The sequence below is a fragment of the Python bivittatus genome, unplaced genomic scaffold (assembly GCF_059951505.1).
Source record: "Python bivittatus isolate LINGU-HERP-01145 unplaced genomic scaffold, Pbiv_v1 ctg000220_np1212, whole genome shotgun sequence".
Taxonomy (NCBI): domain Eukaryota; kingdom Metazoa; phylum Chordata; class Lepidosauria; order Squamata; family Pythonidae; genus Python; species Python bivittatus.
Window position 1 is genome coordinate 19,798,068 of NW_028277048.1, and position 20,562 is coordinate 19,818,629.

The following is a 20,562-nucleotide window of genomic DNA, read 5'->3' on the forward strand; positions in this document are numbered from 1 at the left end:
GATTGTCATTTCTGCATTTATGAAATAGATAAATGACAAGTATTTTATAGTTAGTTCATTTGGATTACTGAATGACTTTAAGGATAATGACTTTAAAGTCCAGGTTACCTGAGGGACCGTCTCACCCCCATCACATCAACCCGTCCCACCTGGTCAGGCAGAGAGCATGTTGTGGACCCCGTCAGCGAGAGAATGTCAGCTGGTGGGGCCCAGGAGAAGAGCCTTCTCTGCCATTGCCCCCAGCCTTTGGAATATTCTCCCCAGAGGAGTATGGCAGACCCCTACCCTCCTGGCTTTCTGGAAAGGATTAACGACCTGGCTCTGCCAGCTTGCGTGCCACCTTACTCAATCCGGGGGTGGCTGGCACCTTGATGACACTCCCTGAGTGACTGCCAATTTCATATCTATTCTTTGATCTATTTATTTTCTATTTATTAAGAGTATTGCATATTGTAATTTTAATTGATTTTAACTGTTTTGTAAACTGCCCAGAGTTGTTTCAATGAGATGGGTGGTGACAAATTTGATATATAAATAAATATAATAAAATATGCCTAAAATATTGAATAATACTTGAGAGAGCTTGGTCAAAAGATATGAATCAACTTATTCTTTTAAATCCAAACTGTGAGAGTTTAAATACTGTCAAACCCTCAGATTCAGATATTGTAATGGGCTGTGAGAATAACTTTGGGAGACAGGAGGAAGAGCTGCAGCTGTTCTGTTACTGTAACCTTACAATAAAGGTAGTATTATTACTCATGATTTTGGTTTCCTGTCTGGACTACCTTGAAAGGCTGACAGATATAAAGGAATCAGTCAATAATTCAGCTGGAATTGTCTTGTGTTAAAACTCTTCTTTAATGCATGACTTTTTAGAACTAGGCAATTTATCTGATCCTGGACAGGGGTTGAGAGACAGAGAGAGATCCAGCACTATGTAGAGGAATATGAAGGGATGGCTCTGGGATTTAACTCCCCATAGTAGGATGGATGGCATATCATTTTTCTGCCCAACCGTGCTGCTGAATTTGAGTGATATAGTTTTGAAGTGTGAACCATGCAAAACCCATACAATGAGCCCTACAACAGTTAACAGTATTGGAAAGTCTCCAGATCCAAATTTAGAAAAAAGAGAATCTCAGTCCCACTAAGAGATATAACGTAGCTTGCTCTGCATTATTCCCCCCCCCAGTGTCCCTCAACATGTAAAATAAAGATACCCTTAAATGTGGTTCCTAGCCACAAAAGGATTACCTACTCTAGTCCTAGAGATTTAGAATCTAATTTTATCTCTTTATGGCAAATTTCTGACTTGCCAGACAACTTCAAACCTATTAAGCCTAAGTTTTCATCTGAATATCAACTGTTAGTTGGATATTCAAAGGGAAGTTCTTCCTGTTGCACTGCACAACTACTTTCCCCTCTGGAGTCAGCATGGAGCCGCCCCCCCGCCCCCAGCAGATGGTATGTAGCTTTGGATCATTTTCCTCAATAAAGAAATGAACAAGTAAAATGTTTTTGACTCATTTGTTTAATTGGGTTCTCTTTATCTAGTTTTAGGACTTGTAGAGCAGTAGTCGCTAATAGAACTATCCTTTTTAAAGCCATCCAAGTTAATGGCCATCAACACATCTTGTAATAACGAAGTCCGTAAGCTACAGACAAAACACAGAGACCCGAGACTCATTTTCATGTATTGCTGACCACAGGAGAAAGATGCCCTAAACACTCTTTTAGAGCGCATGTCCTCATGACACAGCCTTTGTCTCATCTCCAGCTCACTGTGGAGGCAGCCTAAGTTCATCCCTAACTCTTCCAGTTTTAAAGTTGTGTTTTCCATCTTTTCCTGATACAAGTCTTGGTCTATGAACGATCTATGACACTTTGTTCATGTTATTGGTGATGGCATGGTGGGTGGCTGGCATATGCCAAGCTTCTATTGGCTGTTAAACCTGCTGTGGGCATGTCCCCTCCCCCCTGGTCACTGCCATCCATGGCCAGTTGGGTTCAGGCTGAAGAGAAACAAAAGACCTGATTTCCACAAAGCAGTATCGGATGTTCTGGAAGACTGCTGTGTCTGTTACTAGACCTGTGTTCGTTGGACTTGTCTTTAAAAAAAAGGCAGCTGGTTAATTTAAAATGGAGAATAGATGTACAGCATTACTAGTTCTGTCCCAAATGAGCATATTACAGGTTTTCAGCTGCTTCTAGCAACACAGGCTTTTGCATGTGCACGTTTGCTATTGTTTGTATTACTTTGGGAAGAAGGCAACGCCGTTTTGTCTACTGTAACGCCATTCTGCAGACTCCATGAGATATGACTGCGTATTGCTGACTGTGCATACTTGCTGCCATTCCTTTGTAGCATTTATTGATTTGGGATAGCTGGGAGCTGGGCTGAGATTCAAGTGGTGGAATATTGGGTACAGATGAGGGGAACTCACTGCTGCATTCACTGGATCAGAATTTATCAGGTAAGTAAACACATCACTAAGTTTGAAATTAGCATATAAAACTAATCCTTTCAAAATTTTTGCCAAATCTTACAGAAGAGGAATAAATGCTATTATAATTATTATATATAATAAGTTTATATATATAAATTAGTGCTAGCAAGAAGTCTGGCAGGGTGGGAAATATTTATAAAATCCTCTCTGCATAATCTGATATACAGTGACTTGCTAGCAAACCTCCCTTTGTTTAGGACATAAACACCAGGGAAGATACAAGTTTTAGATTTTAGTTAGAATCAGGGAAAGCAAGGTGACTATTTCACGTATGCACGATGAGCCACAAACCAATCAACATCATTTTCAGTACATTGTACAAACCCAGTCAATGCAGTTAAGTTTATGATTTATCCTTCATGCAAACCCAGAACATTAGCTAGTGCAAACAGAGGTTAAGTTAATCTTAGATCTCATACAAGCAACTGGTAAATGGAATGCTTGGATCCACTGGAGGGAAGGCATTATCTTGAAGAATCAAGGACAGGGCCTAAAATGCACGTGTGGTACATGGAACAGGTACAGCGTATCAGTGCCAGTACGTATTTGATAAAGGCTGTGGTCACACATGCTAAAACAGAGATCCCCATTCTTTTTAGATTGATGGGCACATTTTAAATTCTGAGAATCTTATGGGTACATTTGTTAAATGGTTACTGTGGGGCTCTGCCTGTTCTCCAAATAATTTTCGCCAGGGCCACATTCAAGTTCTATGATAATAACAGAACAATAAGACTGTGTTACACAAAATGGAGTAAAAGGCAGAACTCAAAATGCAAATCCTGTTTCTGTGTCACCCCACATTCAGGTTCTAGTTTACCAAAATGCAACATGACAGCCTTCACACGTTTTCTCCTATAGAATCTCTAGAATGTATGTATTTGTGGTAGGTGGACACCATCAGAGCGCTGGCTATAGCTGTTTCATCAATTTTATTCCTCCTAGAAGTCCATGGGATCCAGAATGGAGCCCTGCAGCATGCCCGCACCTTCCCATTTTTAAAAATAAAACTTATTTCTTTTCTATTTACAACACGAGATGGAACAGGAGCCTGGCCCGGGGTCCGCAAACGAAGCAACGCCCCGAGACCCATTCTGGGGACTCCAGCCCTCAACTACGCTTACATCACGATGGCAAGGTTCATACAAAACGCCAGGCCACGAATAAGCAAATCTCCCGTGGCTGGAGGTGAGCCGGTTCACACGACACGCTAAGCCACTTTACAGTTTGCTTCGGCTTTGTCACCGCAGTTCGTAAATCACGGTTTGACCTACTGCGCAAACACAGCCGCCGTCCACACCCGCGTCGCCCCGTCCGTTGGTCAGCGGCATACAAGAGCGACACTGACACAGGGCAGGGCCGGAGGGCCACGTCCGCGGCCAGCAGCGTTCACGTGACAGAGAGCTCCGACGTCCGGCGCGCGCCTCAGACCACAGTGCCCCCCCCCCCCGCCAACCTCATATGCGCACTCTGGCCGCCCTCCCGTCGTTCGACCGCTTCGACAACGGTGCGGGGCTTCTGCACGGTGACGCCTCCTTATTGTGATGTAAGAAGGTGTCGTAGCGACCACAGTCAAAGAGAGGAGAGCGGCTTCCGCGGCGGGAGTTTGGCGCTGCGGCGGCAGGTAGGCTGGCGCGGCGGATATGGTGCTCGTGGCGGGGGGAGGGGACAAGGTTTCGTCACGGCAATGAAAGACTGGCGGTTTTGACGGTTTGTTTTCTTACCAGTGAGGAGGGGCTCCGAGAAATTAAGTTGGGGGGCGGAATGGGGTGGGGTGTAGCTCCAGCAGTAACTTAAGGTCCTCAGAGGCAGTTTGTAGCCGGTTGCGTAGGCTGCAAAGCAACTCTGGTTATTTATTCCTATGCGCCTGCGCCGTCTTTCCTCCAAGGCGATCAGAATTTTCTGGGAGTTTTTCACAGCAACCTTGTAAGGTAGGACAGGGCCTCCTTGTGGCCACGGGAACTGGCTGGGGTTCCGGCTGAATTTTGAGGCTCGTACTCCGGAGCATTATCCATCGTAGTAGGTCTTCGGCTCTGAGGATGAAGGTCGTTGTAGCCTCACGTATCTGGAAGGGACCAGAGGCGGCTTAATCGAATTCCCAAGCGCGTTTGGCAGAAGAATTACAGTACAGCGCTGGCGTTCAAGAAGGAATTGCTGGAATTCTGCCCTGTCTCTGGCTGTGTCGGTCAGCGGAACATTTAATTGTCTCTGAAGCATCGATAGCCGTAGCCTCTGCCAGCTGTGGGCCTGAATCTCCCTGCAGTGATGCAGTGGGCGGGCTCAGCGGGGGAAAAGAAAAACCTTTCTTTACCATCCAAATATTTCTTCCAGGCGTGAAGAATGAAGTGGGCCTGCCGCTTGCTTTAGTTTGGAGGCAAAGCAGGGGAAGTGGTTTTGGGTGGGGGGTTGAAGAAGTTGGTCTCTGCCCAGTTTTTCTTCTTGGCTCCGTTTGTGGCAGAGGCTGTGGTGGACCCACGGCACCCGCATTTCTTCATTTGCAGCTCCCCAGTTGTGGAATTGTGCAGGTGCAGGTGGGTTGTTCCCCTGACCCTCCCTCTGCCTTTTGATGGCTTGTAAACATGGCAGTTATTTTGGTCATGCCTTTGGTGTGAACTTTCCCTCTGACTATTGCTTAGCTGCTAGGATGCTGCAGTACAGTAGTCTATATTTTAGGCTCAGGGCTTATAATCATTGTTACTGTTTTCTTTCAATTAAAGAAATAAGTGACTAATTTAGCAATATTTAACTCTTACAGAGGTGCTGTTAAAGAGAGTTACAGTGGAGGAAGTTTCCTAAAAATGTCGGCACTGCTATTGTTCTATTAAGATGTTTAAAACCTGGGCCTAATCCAAGAGTAGGCATTGTGGTATCTATGGTTACCAATGGCTTTACAGCCATCTTCCTTGGCATTTATCAAATGTCTTGCCTCATCCAATTTTAAATTTTTTTAAAAAAGAGATTAACTTTCAAAACAATTCTTAAATAAAGTGCAGTGATGGGAATCTGGCATGCAGTGAAGCAGCAGCAGCGTCTTCAAGTACCAGAATGCATTGGGGGTCTTTCTTAGAAAATGGTGGTGACTACAGTTAAGCACAGTGCTTGAGAGTGGGTCTACTTCCCCTGGAAAATAGACAGGAAAGTAAGCTGGATGATAGAGACCAAGTTGTGGGCCAAGGTAGGGGCAGAGGGCCGCTTTCTGGAAAGTCAGTGTTTTGTGACTGAGCATGAACAACATTTGGGCACCAACGACACGTTCCCCAAATTTCAGCTTCCTTTGCCTTCCCCAAAGGATCCCCTTCCCACATGTCCTGTAGAGCCTGTCTAAAAGGAGCATTTTCCAATATGGCAGTCTCCAAATTCATGGAGTGCACCTTGCTCAAGAAAATAAAAACACTCTCAACTTACCCAGGAGACAAGTCTAATGAGTGCAGAAAGGGATTCGCTTGAGCTGCTGTGTCATTTCATGTACATCAAACTCTACTAATTGATAACTTGTGAAAATGTTAAATGGTGTACATGTGAAAGAAATGGGGACTTCCATAATGCGATAAAACCTTTATTCATTCTTAATTACTTAATACTGGTTGGCAGACCTTATATCCACTTTTTCTGGCTTCAGAAGTGTACCATCAGTCAGATATAGGTAACTTTGTGCTCTCCAGATATTTTAACTCTGATAATGCTCCATTGAGGTCATGGATACCATAGTCCAAAATGTTTGGAAAGCATTGGTTGGCCTTCCCCACCCTACATGCTTATCTTGTTCCTAAATAGGATTATAGTCCATCCAGAATAGGCTAATCTATCTCCCTTCCTTCCTTCTAATATAGTGGTAGTCACTTCTATTCCTTTGCTAAGACAATCCATTGTGAGTCCCCCCCGAAAAAAGCAAGATTAAATTTAGAAAAAATAAGGGAAATACGCAAAACCCTGTGTATAGGTCACAGATCCTTTTCGACATTTTCCTTCAGAATTTAGACTACTGGAAGGCACAATTTTTGAAGACTGTCCATGTGGAATTTGTGCTAATGGGAAGACTCTTATTCCTGTGTAATATTTTTCCTTCTGCTTCACTTACAGTTCATGTGGGGTTACCCCTGATATTAGCTGTTGCAATGGGGTCTTCACACTCAGTGGACACCAGTAACTATTGCTCCAAGAAGCAGAAAGAGAGTGATGAGGATTTGTTGGCCAATAAAGATCGAGAAGAAGACATTGCCAAGTTTCCGTATGTGGAATTCACTGGACGAGACAGCATCACCTGCCCCTCCTGCCAAGGCACTGGCTGCATTCCCACAGGTAATTTTATGTGCCCTGCTTTCATTGGATGGTGAGTCTTTTTGGACTTGAACATTTCATGGTTCTAGCATGCCACTCTCTCTTCACTTCCTACCTTCAGCATTTCCTTCTCCTAATTCATGCTCTGCCTCAGAGGTGTAGTGGTGACATTTGAAGGGCAACTTTCTTGTCAAGTGAATGGATGGCATTGAAAACTTACTTTGCACTCTCTGATTGGCTTATCACTTTGATCTAGCTTTGTTAGCATAAAGTGAACCAGTTGCTTGCCCTGCAGAAGTCCTCAGTGTGGTGTTTATCATTTGTTGCTTTGACTGACATAAGGAATGATGACCTAATAGGGTTAGGGTTGTTTGGAGTATTTTGTTTCAAGGCAGGACTCGGGCTGGATGTTCTTGGGATCTTTTCTGCTATGGAGTTCTGTAATCTGACAGCCAGTGTACTTCATCATGGTCTGGTTTTGAGAAGTTGTTCCACCTCAGTTTATCTTCTTGATTCTCTTATCCCCCACCCCTATTTGTTGCCATGATCACATCTAAAATTACCAAAGTCCATGGGGTTGACCTGCCTGCAATTAAGTCTTTCCTCAGACAAAAGCTTTGACAGATCTGGTTTACATATCACACTAAGGCATAATGTGGTTTCCTTGTGGTATGAAACCCTGCTATTTGGACTAGTAAATTGTGGTTTACAGCTTAGCATAATGAGTGAAAGCAGACTGGATCTATTCCTGTCTACCTTACATTGCTTCTAGTATGTGATGCAATGTCTTCTGTCTGGTTCCTGAGATTTACAACTTCACTGGTATGTTGCATATCATCTAAAACAGTGACTTAGAGAGCTTAGTTTCATTACTGCCACATGAAGTGAAATCTTGCTTAAGCTATTTCTTCCAGTTTATTTAGATTAAAAATTCCTGGGAGACCATACATGGTCTCATGCTCCAGAGAGATTCCTCTGTTTTACAAAGCTTGTCACATGTCTTTTGCTTGGTAACAAGACAAAAATGTAGTTTTTTTAAAAAATGGTGTGTTCTTCACTTCCACTGGTAGCTCACAGTGCATTTAAAGTAAGACTCTAAAAAGTGGTCAGTTCTCTCTGTGACACGGAGAGGCTGGTACTGATGTTTATTATTGCTTTTTTCTTTAGAGCAAGCTAATGAATTGGTTGCTCTGATACCATACCATGATCAAAGATTGAAACCTCAAAGAACGTAAGTACAAAAGAAGAATTAATTTCTTTTCTTGTGTTACCTATAGAATTCGGGCAGGCATGAAACAAATATTCAGCTGAAAAGTGACTTGTATTTCCAACTCCACCCATATCAGTTGAGAATGCTTGGCAAACCATTTTAATCCCTAAAATGTCTGGGGGCTTCTGGATTATAACCTAATATGATCAGACAGCCAAAATAATTTGTTGTCCTCAGTTTGTCCCTGTTATTACCAAGTGAATTCCAGCATATCTGGTGTTGAATTAAATAGGAACCTTTCCTAAATGCATCTTATTTGGAGGCAACTGTTGTCATTTTTTCAGTGCATCTTAGAGCATCTCTCTCACTTGATCTGTTCATGATTGATTCTGAATGGGTCTCATTTCAAATAATTTAAGTCTCAGATGTGGAAATGTCCTTGAACAAGGAATATTGATTGACATGTATATGGTGAGAGACATTTTCATGGACGGAACTGAGAAGTATTGCTTCTGGGATGAAGGTTCACAGGGGGAATACTTTAGATGAAGCAGGGTCTAGTCTAGGGTTGAGGACTTGGTGATTCTTCACATGCTACTGGATTACAGTTTTCAGTATTATTATATCATATACAGACTGGGGTTGCTGGGAACTGGAGTTAGCAATATGAGGAGAATCCTGGGTTAGAAATTTCATTTTCCTCAGTGAAGTCTTACCTTTAGGTTTTGATATAATTAAATAACTGCTTTAAGTTTCTCAGTTGCATTGTAACATCTTAAAAATAAGGGGGTTGCAGCATAGGCTTTCACAAATCCTCACTTGACTGATTGAAACTGTGTAGCACACAGTGCCCTGGAAATGAACAGTATGAATGGCCAAAGCAGTTTTAAGAATAGTGGTTTATAATCAGGGTTTGCAATAGAAAGATTAAAATAGAGAAGGCTTATCTTTATTTTTAAAAAATCCTTCTCAGCTTTATCTCTTGTGTACTCAATGAAATTAGCTGTGGAAGTGGGAGATTGATTGAAGTCTTAGCCGTGGCATGGGAAATCTAATTTTTGCTTAAGATTGTACAAGGCCTGTAGGGAACAAAAAGCATTTGAATATCATATTTGCCTATTTTTAGGCTATGATGAAATATTTTGTCGTAACTTGTTATTGGCCTGTGATTTGTGTCTCCAGAAAAACTAAGGTGCATTTTAGAATGGTTGGGAAGATTCTCATATACAGTAAAGTCATTTTCCAGATCTTATTATGTCTGATATGTGGACTCAGAATTTTGCAAACAGTAAACAACAATACTATGTTGAGATGCATTAACGAATTAAACAATAAGTAGAATGTCTTCAGTAGAATGTCCATTGCTAAGTGGAGCATGGAATCGTTTGCAACACAGCAAGATCTGGCTGCTGGACCTGAGCACAGAAAGCAAACTGACTGAACTATTGGCCTTGTCTTCTGCAGGAAGCTCTACGTCTCTGTGTCAGTGCTGCTCTGTCTTCTGGTGTCAGGGCTGGTTGTCTTCTTTCTCTTTCCACATTCAGTGCTTGTGGATGACAATGGCATCAAAGTGGTTACAGTCTGGTTTGATGAAAAAAACTCCCTTGTCATTCTTGCCATCACGGTAAGGTGCCAGTGCATTAGCTGAATAAAGTTAGACGGCCAGGGTGACTGGAAATCTGTTTTCAGCGGTTTTCCTTCCTCTCTCCTATTCACAGGCCACCCTCCGGATCAGGAATTCCAATTTCTATTCTGTAGCAGTAACCAGCTTGTCCAGTCAGGTGCAGTACATGAACACTGTGGTTGGCACCCAACAAATCAACAATGTTACTCATATCCAGCCACTGAGTGACCAGCTGGTATGGCAGTTATTTTACTTACATGAAAACTGGGATCTAATGGAGAGAGGCACTGTGTGTGAGGAGAACAGATAGTCTTCTAGCTAACTCAAAGATTGCTTACACTAGTGAAAGGCAGTTTGGCTCCTATGAGAATTGATGTCCCCATGGACTTCTCTGTTGGTTCCTTGCAATGTGACTTTATTTGTTAGATTATTCTACTGAAAAGTCAACAGATGGGAAGCTGGCATACTCCAAAGTACTCCCCATCACATCACGATCTATTGTGGTGAGCTGCCCAAAATTACGCTCTAAGATGGGTGGCCCTACCCATAGTCAAGAGACATTCTTTACTCATATATTAAATATATGAGTAAAGAATGTCTCTTGACTCAAAACAGACCCCACATGTATTCTGAAAAAAATGCAGTGCCTTGTTTTATTTGGAAATGTACTTATTTGTTGCCCCCGCCTCAAAAAAAGAGGAAGATAATCTGGGAGTGTTGAGGCCATCTGGGGATATGGGTGCCTCATTGTTAGTTTGGAAGGTTTTTTTGTGACTGGCACCATCCACTATGGCATCCTCTTTGTGAAGAAGCAAGCTCTTGCTTTCAAGACTCCGAATTTGCCAACTGCCCCCCAGACTCCTTTGACATTGCTAGCTTATAGTTAATTCACGACTTCTGTTTTTCCAGGTGAATTTCACCATGAAAGCTGAAATGGGTGGACCTTATGTATAGTGAGTAATTTATGTTTTGGTATTTGGGCTGTAATGAAGATCTACAGTATTTGCTATAGGATAGCTGCCACCATGTGATGGAATGTGAGGGCGACCTTGGAAGACGGGGGGAAGAGATGCTGCCTAGGGAACGATTAGATAAAAGAGAAAGGGGTCCACAACAGAGTAAGGGCCAGAGAAAGAAACTTAGGAAGGACCCGCCCTAACTACTCAGGCAGTAAATAGGGAGGGCAGAAGATTGTACTTTCAGACTTACAAGATTCTGTTAATGTAGCCTGACAATAAAGGAGAGTTAGCTTGTCTAGTCGTGTTTCCTGTCTGGTTTCCCTGGGAGGGCTGACCTCAATCTTGCAAGTCTGAAAGTACAAATCTCCCACCTTCCTTATTTACTGCCTGAGTAGTTAGGGCGGGTCCTTCCTAAGTTTCTTTCTCTGGCCGTGTTGTGGACTCCTTTCTCTTTTATCTGATCATTCCCTAGGCGGCATCTCTTCCCCCCGTCTTCCAAGGTCGCCCTCGCATTCCATCACACGCTGCTATGTTCCCTAATAAAATTTCAGCTACCTTGTCTTACTTCTGCAGTAGAACTACAGCAGCTCCTTCTGTGCTAGAGAGCCAGTGGATGGATATAATTTATGTGTAAACTTTCACTTGTGTTCTAGGCTTCCAAGGATCATGCCTGCTTACTCCCATTTGGCCAAATTTAAAAGCTTTTTCCTTGCATGCTTCCATGTCAAATAAAAGAATATTGGGTGTACCTTCCTGATTCTTCAGAAGCCATAAAATCCCATGTAATCTTTCTCATTGCTTCAAGCTGCTGGAAGAACCCAAGCCTCTTTTGAAATATTTTAATTGTATGAATGGCCTGGAAAATATGTGTAGAATAAGTATTTTCCTTATCATTCTGAAAGAAAATTGATTCCTAAAGAGATGTTGCTGTGTCAATCTTTTAAATTGCATCTCTGCTAAATGTTGTATATTCATAGCCTGGACATTTTTTTAAACTAATGTAGTTTCAGTGCTGGTGACTTTCATAATTGGAGTTGGAGGCTGAATACTGCAGCACATTGTGACTGATTTAACAAAAATCCTTATTTATAAAAAAATAGTCCATATCTCAAATAAAGTTGAAAACAGACTTGGCAATAAAATCTGCTAAAGTTTAAATTCAAAAAGCACTGGGCTATATTATGTACTGGACATAGAATAATAGTTGTCTTAAGACTTCTTGCATCATTTGGTTTTCTAAATTATTTTAAGATTTTGTGATTTTCTCTCTTTTAGTTTCTTTTGCACGCTACCCAAGATCCGAGTGCACAATATTGTGATTTTCATGAGGTGTGTAGCTCTTACGGGTTTTTTATGTGTGCGTGTCTCTTGGATTACAAACTTATCTGAAAACACTCCTCCTTCCTGTTCTATATTTTCAGATATAAATCCCTAACTAGTTATGAGTTCATTTTCTGGTATTGGGGAGAGGGTCAGTCACCAAATAACTTTTTCTTAATCCCCAAAACCCTCTTTAATAATGCTGCTGATTTTTGACAGCACAGTTGCCAAAAGCTGGAATTATGGTTTGCTAAAAAAAAAACAAAAAAACTGGAAAAGTAGTAAAACTGTTATGTATACCCTGGAATAGGCTTAACACATTTAAAATAAAAATCTCTCCCAAAGTAATTTTCCCCTCCCCCCTCATTTAATGTTTCCTTCCCTATTGTTTTCTTATAAAAACACCAAGTGAACCACCCAGGTTTAGTAGAAGCAGAGGGAAGGTTGGTTGGACCCTTTATATGTCAGTAGGCCCCAGATTACTCTCTGAACTTGACCACTGCTGGTGCTTAGCAAACCTGCCTTTTGCTGAACTGTTTTCTGGGCTTCTGAAGGGGAAGAGAAGAGAGGAGCTGCAGACAATTTAAACCAGGTGGGGAGTCTGTGCCCCTCGAGATCTTGTTGGTCTCTAATTCCTACCACCTTGGGCCTCCATGGCAGATGGTAAAAGACGCTGGAAATTGTAGATTTCGCTTCTCTACTTTAAATGCAGATAGTTTTATTAATATATAAATGGTGCCCTGGTACTCTGTAGATAGGTTTTGTATGCAGCTTAATGAGCATTTCTCCAATGTGGAGCTGCTGTAGTTATATGTTGAATGATACAAACATTCTGGCCCGTAATCTAGTATTTCAGTATAGGTATACGTTGTCTGGAATCCAGTTACTTTTGGTTTAAGAAAGAATTCTGTCTTTTTCTCTTTGCTTCTGCCTTTTAGAACCTCAGTGAAAATCTCCTACATTGGCCACATATCTCAAAGTTCCTTGGAGACGTACAATTACGTTGACTGTGGTGCAAACTTCACAGCTGCCCATTCTGGTCCTTAGTCCCCAATTCTAGAAGATGAAGCTCAAGAGGAGGCCAGCTTAAGTCAGCTGCTTATACTGGTGATCCTAACTCTCCGGCTTCCATTACTGTGTAACGTATGGTGGAATTTGTGTCTTTGTTTTGAGGAAGAAGAAGAGGCTGTTTTAGCCCTTGGCAAAAAGAAAGGGCTGGGCACGCAGCCTTCCTTCCACAATTTTGCATGGACAGCTGGACTGCGCCTTGGTGCTGTTTTGAAGAGGATCTGTTTAATTCTCCCCTCTCCAGTCCCTACCTTCTCTTCAGGCACCAGTTTGTGATTTTTCTGTTGTTATTCCTCACTGACTAACCTTGCTTCTTAATAAGATTTGTCAAGTTTACAGGTTTCTCCATTAAAATTTAAGAAAGGATAAGTTTCTGAAAACGTTTCGTTCCTTGTTGGGCTGGACTACTAACCGTGAAACATATTCCAAGACTTCTGACTTTGTTACTGCCAATAAGGGAGCTACTATCTAATTGTAGAAAGGGAATTAATCTCGAATAAGGTTTCAAACTTCTGTCTTGCTTATTGTCAAAGAGAAACAAACCAAGAATATTTGTAGAATAAGCCCCACTGAAACATGAGAATGTAGCAACAGTTACAGCCTTTATAGGTGAGATTCCTATAAATGTAATGTGTCTTTTCCTGGACATAACTTTTAAAACTACTTTCATAGTTCTGTGTACACCATTCCAAAGAGCACCCTGTTCACTTAAGAATTCTCACATTTACTGAATCTATTTTGATTTTTTTTGCTTTTAAGAATGAGCATCATGGAAGGGTTTGAGATCTTCAGATTTCTACAGAAGCAGTGAGCACTTTTTAATCCTTGTATCTCCAGAGTCTCTGAATTGGGGATTATAGTGGCTTAGCTGGCCTTTATTATTAGCACAGAAGCTTGATTGTTTGGGTAGGGATGGGAATACTTTGTTTTCTGCAAAGAGAGATTTATCTTAGTGTTGGTGTGTAGTGCTTCCTCTCTTAAAAAGATCAGTATGGGATAACTTCAGACAAATATTTAAATAGTAACATTAGACTTGGAGAAAGATAGATCTACAGCAGATAATCTTATTTTTTCAAATACCAGTTAGCAGTTCATCTTCTTAAAACATTTTCAGTGTTCTAACTCATCTGCTACAGTTTCTTTATTTGAAGAAGAAAAAGAAACCTATTTAAACTTGAAGTAAATTTTAAATTTTATTTTTTTACTATTTAAATGATGGGGGAATTTATGTTCATTTAGAATCTGTACTTTTCAGCTTGGCAGACTGGATTCCTAAAGAATAAACCCTTAAATCTTCTCTTTTGAGGAGTCTGCTGGTTTTTCTTTATCAAAATGGACTTGTTTTATTTTTTACTTTAGGGGGGCTAATGGAGACACAGAAGGAGCGTTTCAGGACTGACACTAAGCAGCAGCTGCAAATAAAACCCATTGAGTTTGAAGCCTGTAAGGGTGAGGAAGCCAACAACTACTTGTAACTGTAATGGATTATTGCTCAGTGGCATTTTCCCCCCAAATAAGTCTTAATCTACTTGTTTTAACCACATTTCCTATCTACCAACTCAATTTACAGATCACCAATTATCATACTTTAAATGAAGATACAGTAAAACCTCAATTCAGCAGACTTGTGAGGCAATGGGCAACATTTTTCTTTCTTTTGCTTCACCCCCAAATAACAGACAGAAGCCCATTTCTGGACAATTTACATAATTCACACCATTTGTGTCACGCAACTGGTGTAAATTGATGCAAATGACCTAATTCTGGAGTTAACAGGTACCCCTTCCCCTCTAGTCCATTAATTTGAGGTTTTCCTGTAATGACCATTCATGCAGCAGTTTACAGATGAAGGCATTGCTATAGCAAGAACAGGTGAGAATGGCTAGTAGGAGAAGCATTTATCATGCAGCGCATGTATTTTGAGTATGTGGTGGACAAAGTTCTCATGAACGTAGATGTATTTAGTTGTCTCTGTATGTATAATACTACAGCAAGACACCAACAGGAGCTAAGTAATAAGGGGTAAAGCAATGTGAGTTAAGCAAATGCTCTTAGGAATCTTCCTGCCCAACTATTTGCCAAGTTTTTCCTACTTCTGTCATCTTAATCACTAGATTTTGGTGTAATGGGGTAAAAGATACACAGGAGATGATCAAGTGGAGAGAATTAGAGAATTGTCACTTTCTCTTAGACTCCTGGGAACACTGAAGGGCTTCTGAGATCTCCTGAATATCATGTCCTTAGCTGGCATTTGACCAATTGTTACAAGCTCCGTTGCTATCCCTCTCCTTCTCCTTCCCAGTATAGTAATTTTCAAGAGGCCTAATGTCTACCTTCTCCCAAATGCTCTTCCTTATTTGCTGCTGCCACAAAGAGAAAAAACATGGAGAGAAGCATTCCCACCCACCTGCAATCCAACTCTGGAGAGCTATCACAAGAAGGAATAATCAGTCACTGTTATTACATCTTCTTACATTGTCACATACTTACAAGTTACAATCCAAGAGATTACAACAGCTGCACAGGGCCAATAATATCAGCTCTGGCACTTCCACATTCCCCCCCCCACTTCCCCCCACCTTACCTTTCTAACCCCAGATCTGGGGCTTGCACAAGAGGCTCTCCCACAAACTTGTGCTGAACTGCCAGCCCCCAAAGCATAAATTACATTCAGTGTTGACGGGCCAATGCCCCCTCCTTTCTTCTGACCCCCAAGGCTGGATTCAAAAGTGCTTGGAAGCCATGATGTGCAGGCCTCCCAACAGCCTGCTATGCTAATCCAGCACTGCTTGTCGTACCGTGGAAGCGGCAGCAACGTGGGTGCAGCTATCCTCTTGGCACCGGGCCTTTTGGGTTCCATCTCACAGCTAAGGGGCATGGGCCTCGTGCAACACAATCGCCAGTACATTCAAGAGCTTGTTCAGATTCAGAAGGGCAAGAAAGCCCGAGGTGTCTAAGAGGTGATGTGGCCTGGCTGGGCTGTGCCCTTGCCCACACGTCCAGCTCTAGTGGTACAAACCAGCGGCCAGAGGAATAAGATCAGGCTGGTTTTGACCAGAGGTCAGTGAGATGGAGCCGGCTATTGTAGCGGCTGCTCCAGCCCAGATCTGTCCACATTGGGGAGGGAGGATTCATTGCATTACCCTGATCACAGATTTGAAATAAAGCCTGAGACCACATCACTCATCACAACCACACAGATGCCCCTGCCACAACAGTGGAGAGGAGGCCTGTAAACACTTGCACCAGGAGAGCTGCCAAACTAGAAACAGAAGAAAGAGTGGGAAGGATTGGATCCTTCTCAAAACGAAGCCGTAAACTAGAACAAAAGTCAGAAAGGGGAGATAATACTGGGAGGAGTGAAGAAAGGAGCTTTTTACAAATGTTCCTTCATTTCTTTCTTTTAAAAAAAGACTCTTCTTTTAACAGCCAGGCTCTATGTTGCTTTGGAAGAACTCTCCCTCAGCTGCTCAGTATTTAGCGTCAGGAGGATGTTCAGCATCCATAAAAGATGGCCTTGTTGAATTCCTCAGAGATGCCCAGAGTTTGCCTCACCACAGTTGAGCCCCCTTCTGGTCCTGGAACCAGCTGCCTCAACCTTTTGCTACCTCCTCTGAATGATCTATAAGAGGGAGGCACCCTGGGGCCTTCAAAGGAGTGTAAGACATACAGCTATTTTCAGTGCAAAGATCAGGCACCGGACCTGAGGAAAGTTAGCAGAAGGAATGTGTTTCAGTGCGGCTTGAAGGAGGAGTGTGCTTGGTGTTTCCGAGTGATGGCAGGGAGATCCTGAGTCTAAGTCTAAGGGTGTCTGGCAAGGCAATAGGTGGAGACGGCTGCTAACTGGTCTTGGCCTAATACAGACAGCCCCCCACCCCCTGACTTGGACAGGCTGGGGTGTGGGATGCTGGTGGCCACCGCAACAGCCTCATGACATTTCAAATTAAAACGCTTCACAAAACAGGCATTAGGAGCTGTGTCTGCTAAATAAAGATATGTTCTCTCTGTTGGATAAAGGAAAATGCTCAAAAGAGTCAGTAGGTGGTTTTTACTGCCTGGGGAAGTTAGGATGCTGTGTTTTATATTAGGATACTCCCACTGGGCTGGACTTGAGCAAGCATCTTCATTCCTGTTCTTGTACACACTCCTTCGTAGAAGATGAAGGAGGCTGACCTACAGCCCCTTTAATGCGCCACAGCTCGAGTGCCTTCACTAAGCCCAATACCCTGACACAAGGAGGAGAGGGGTTGTGTCAAGTGAGTGACACAAAGGTTCTCTCTTGAACCTTCATCCCTCAGTGCTATTGTCATGACAAACTCTCTTGGACCCTTCAACACTCCCCCCATATTGTCATATTTTGGGGGTCCATAGAAGCGGTTAGTTCAGTTTAGTCACCAACCACTGCAGTAATGCTGATTTACATTCCGCCTTCAACACTTCTTACAAACCCAGAAAGAAAGGGGGAGCCAACACCACGTAAACCCCACTCGCCCCTCTCATTTCCCAAAGTCTTCATTGGGAAGACGACAACATCAGCCCAGGCCCTAATTCTTTGCTCCAAATACTGGGATGCATTGCTCTCAATTCTCTGTAGGCTTCTCTGATAACCTGTCTGGAGAGATGGCTGTTGCCCAGGACGTCAGCAGAGCAGCTCAAGGCCTGGCAGTAGAGAGAGCTGTGAGACAATGAGGTGGTCTTGGTGATGGCAGCCTATGCCAAGCAGAACCACTGAAGTTGGGCTCTGGATGGTAACCACCACCTCCTGTGCATGACAGAAGTCATGATCCATGCTCCTTGGCATTACAGTCTAGATGCCAGAGGGGAGTGGCATCTCCTTAAGGAGAGGAGGCATCAGTCACTGCACTCTTGCTGGCACCATTGGGATGGGGAAGAGGCTCCCCCTGGCATACTACACCAGGGCAGTTCGGGCCTCCGTCCTTCCCATGCTGGCACTGCTGCTTTTCCGGCGCAGGCCTGGGGTGGCAATAGTGCTGTAGCCTTCATTTGGGCAACCATGTTGCATTAGGATGTCAATGCATTCTTGGCTTCCTGCTCGGCGAGCGTAGAAGAGTGCTGTGTGCCCCACAGCATCATGGGCCTTCACGTCAGCACCATACTGTGGGAGAAAGAATGAGTGAATAATGTTAGGAACTCCAAAACTCAAATCTCTCTTCTGCTCTTGTATACGTAGGACTGGGACTCATCTGGAAGCTGGAAACCTAGAACTTCAGTAAGGAGTGGAGTATGCTGTAGTATGATCGCCTCTCTCAAAACATGGGAGGGAGTTATTTTCTTCAGCCCTTGTTTCTTTTGGTACTTTTTTGTATATTTTCCCCAAACTACACAATGTTGACTAGTACAGTCTTAGATCTTGTTCCAGATCTCCCTAACTCCACCAGTATCAGGTTTTCAATGGTATCAAAACCATGGTGAAATATCTCTCCAAAATTTTCACCCAATGCTATGGCTGGTCCCCACTTCTGCCAAGCGATGGTTTTTCTATACCTCCAGAAGGAGCCTAATTACTTTCCACTGGAGGAACAGCATGAGTTGTTTGTTCAACTGCAACTAGGCTGTAGGCTAAGGATGACCTCTGCATTTTTATGTGATGTGCTGATTTTTGGAAAAGCACATACATTGTCCAGTTTTAATTAATCAAAGAGAAACATAAAATAAATCTGTTAAGCAGAAGTAATTTTGGCCTGAGATAGTTATCGCCCTAGCTGCACAGGGCACTGGGAATAGGATATTGGCTAGAGCTTCTGTTCAGTTTCCCAGGCACAAGTGTTTTCCTTCAGTTGCTATATGATGCTTTTTAAAGAGAGATGAAGGGGATTGAAACTTCTGCATGCAAAGCCTGTGCTTTACTACTAAGTTCTGCTTCATCCCTGTTGCATAGCTTATGAGTGAAGATCACACAGGCTTTGGACATAATGTAAGTTTTTGCTTGCTTGTTTGCCTCAGCGCAGAATACACCATGGTTGTTGTAAATGGATCCAATTCATTTACCAGTCTGAAGAACTATTTTCAAGCTACTACCAACCTCCCACATCTGCATGGAGCAAGAACAACACTGTGTGAAATTTGAAAGATAGCATTTAATGCCTACATACTGAAATTATGCATGCATTACATTCTCAGAAATTAATGTTCTGACAGTCAGCCCTAGGCCACCTCTCTATATGCCAACTTTTCCCCTCCACAGCATGCCTTCCCTCTTTATTTTTTTAGAGTGAAGGAGAATCATTAAAGAGAATTCCTGCTCTCCTTGGATTTAAAGCATGTTCTACTGCCAAGAACTTACCCAGACCAGAAGCTGGGTGATAACCACGTGTGAAAGGTCACATGCCACATGCAGAGCTGTGCGCCGGTCCTTGTCCCCAGTTGGAGCATTGATCTGTTCCTTGGAGCTGTGGGCCAGCAAGAGCAGCACAGCCCCCAGGTCTTGGTCCAAGACAGCCTGGAACAGTTGGCACCCAAGGGACAATTCAGAGTTGGGTAGTGGTGCCAAGAATAGTCGTTGCTCATATTTGGCTCGAATCCAAGATTCTCGCTCTTCCCTGAGAAAGGAAAGCAAGAGAGAGCCTGCTAGCTGGGATCACAAGAGTCTCTAAACTCAGAGACTGCCTGCTATGAAAAACACACTGGGTAAGCAAAACATGACAGGTTCTTATGCAGAGATCGCCCAAGGGATGGAAGAACAGGATAAGCATGAAGTGGATGAGCAAAATTCGGACACCCAAGTACTGATTCCGCTGTGGTGAGAAATTCAAGATGGTTATATGGACCTCTTCTGACCTAAGAGCTAGGATGTTTCTCAGGTCCCATCTTGGGATGGGTATAGATGTCAAATGGTGGAACTCCTCTTTCCCCAAAGCTCCCCCCACCTTAGCATAGCTTCTTCTTCTAGACAGAGAGGGGTACAGAGTGATGATTGTCCGCAAGGAAAGATGGTTGAATTAAAGGTATAATCCTGCCCAGAGTTAACCACTTTTGAGTTCATTAACTCCAATGGGGAATTATGCATTCTCTCCCCCACACCAAATCAGCAACACTGCAATGCCCCAACTTTAGCTACATCATGCATGTTAGCAGTAATTTAACTTGCCTGTGTGTTGACCCAAAGTGTGCCATGGTGCTTACTCCCAGGTAAGTAAGCACAGTGTGACTGCATAAGTCCCCAAGCCTGCACTTTCACTACATTATGTGACTATTTGCACTTACCGTGATGACTCACAGGTGGGTTTCCGGCGTCCCTGTGTGCACTTCTCCCAGACGCTGTTGGCTGTTTCATTACCAATGGAGGTGAGCACCAGTGTCAGCTCTAGGGGCCAGTCATCTAAGTCAAGGGAGCGCACACGAGACAGGTGGGTGCCCAGATTCCGGTGGATGCCAGAACATTCAATGCAGATCAGCGCCCCCAAGTTCAGGCTGGCCCAGGTTGGATCTGCAGCAAGGAAACTGGATGAGTTAGAAAGTGGGATGAGGGGAGGGGACTGCCCTTCCTTTTCAAAGTGAAGACCTGTTATTCTGAACTAAAGGAATGTTCTGATACACTAAATCCCAAGTTAGGACAAGAGATCATATCTAGCC

At 43.1% G+C, this 20,562-nt stretch overlaps 2 protein-coding genes across 2 annotated transcripts in view; one reads left to right on the forward strand and one right to left on the reverse strand.

The window, feature by feature from the left end:
* Positions 1 to 3,982: 3,982 nt before the first annotated feature.
* On the forward strand, positions 3,983 to 14,276 carry TMEM106C (transmembrane protein 106C). Its single transcript, XM_007432328.4, has 8 exons — positions 3,983 to 4,134; positions 6,591 to 6,809; positions 7,956 to 8,019; positions 9,463 to 9,622; positions 9,717 to 9,857; positions 10,532 to 10,575; positions 11,857 to 11,910; positions 12,840 to 14,276. Exons 2-8 carry the CDS (start codon positions 6,626 to 6,628, stop codon positions 12,946 to 12,948), a joined length of 756 nt encoding a protein of 251 aa, XP_007432390.1. The 5' UTR covers positions 3,983 to 4,134; positions 6,591 to 6,625; the 3' UTR covers positions 12,949 to 14,276.
* A 1,299-nt stretch (positions 14,277 to 15,575) lies between these two features.
* Positions 15,576 to 20,562, reverse strand: part of AGAP2 (ArfGAP with GTPase domain, ankyrin repeat and PH domain 2) — a 128,903-nt gene continuing 123,916 nt past the window's right edge. The window contains exons 16-18 of the mRNA XM_088138053.1: positions 20,194 to 20,416; positions 19,274 to 19,529; positions 15,576 to 18,085 (exon numbers count right to left, since the gene is read on the reverse strand). Coding sequence (XP_087994179.1) covers positions 17,879 to 18,085; positions 19,274 to 19,529; positions 20,194 to 20,416 — 686 coding nt within the window. The 3' untranslated portion in view covers positions 15,576 to 17,878. The remainder of the gene's footprint in view (positions 18,086 to 19,273; positions 19,530 to 20,193; positions 20,417 to 20,562) is intronic.

Bases quoted from the DNA above. Each gene is read 5' to 3' on its own strand.
- TMEM106C (XM_007432328.4), top strand. From the start codon at position 6,626: ATGGGGTCTTCACACTCAGTGGACACCAGTAACTATTGCTCCAAGAAG. The intron at 6,810-7,955 runs GTAATTTTATGT...TTTTTTCTTTAG, and splicing joins CACTGGCTGCATTCCCACAG to AGCAAGCTAATGAATTGGTT. The intron at 9,623-9,716 runs GTAAGGTGCCAG...TCCTATTCACAG, and splicing joins TTGTCATTCTTGCCATCACG to GCCACCCTCCGGATCAGGAA.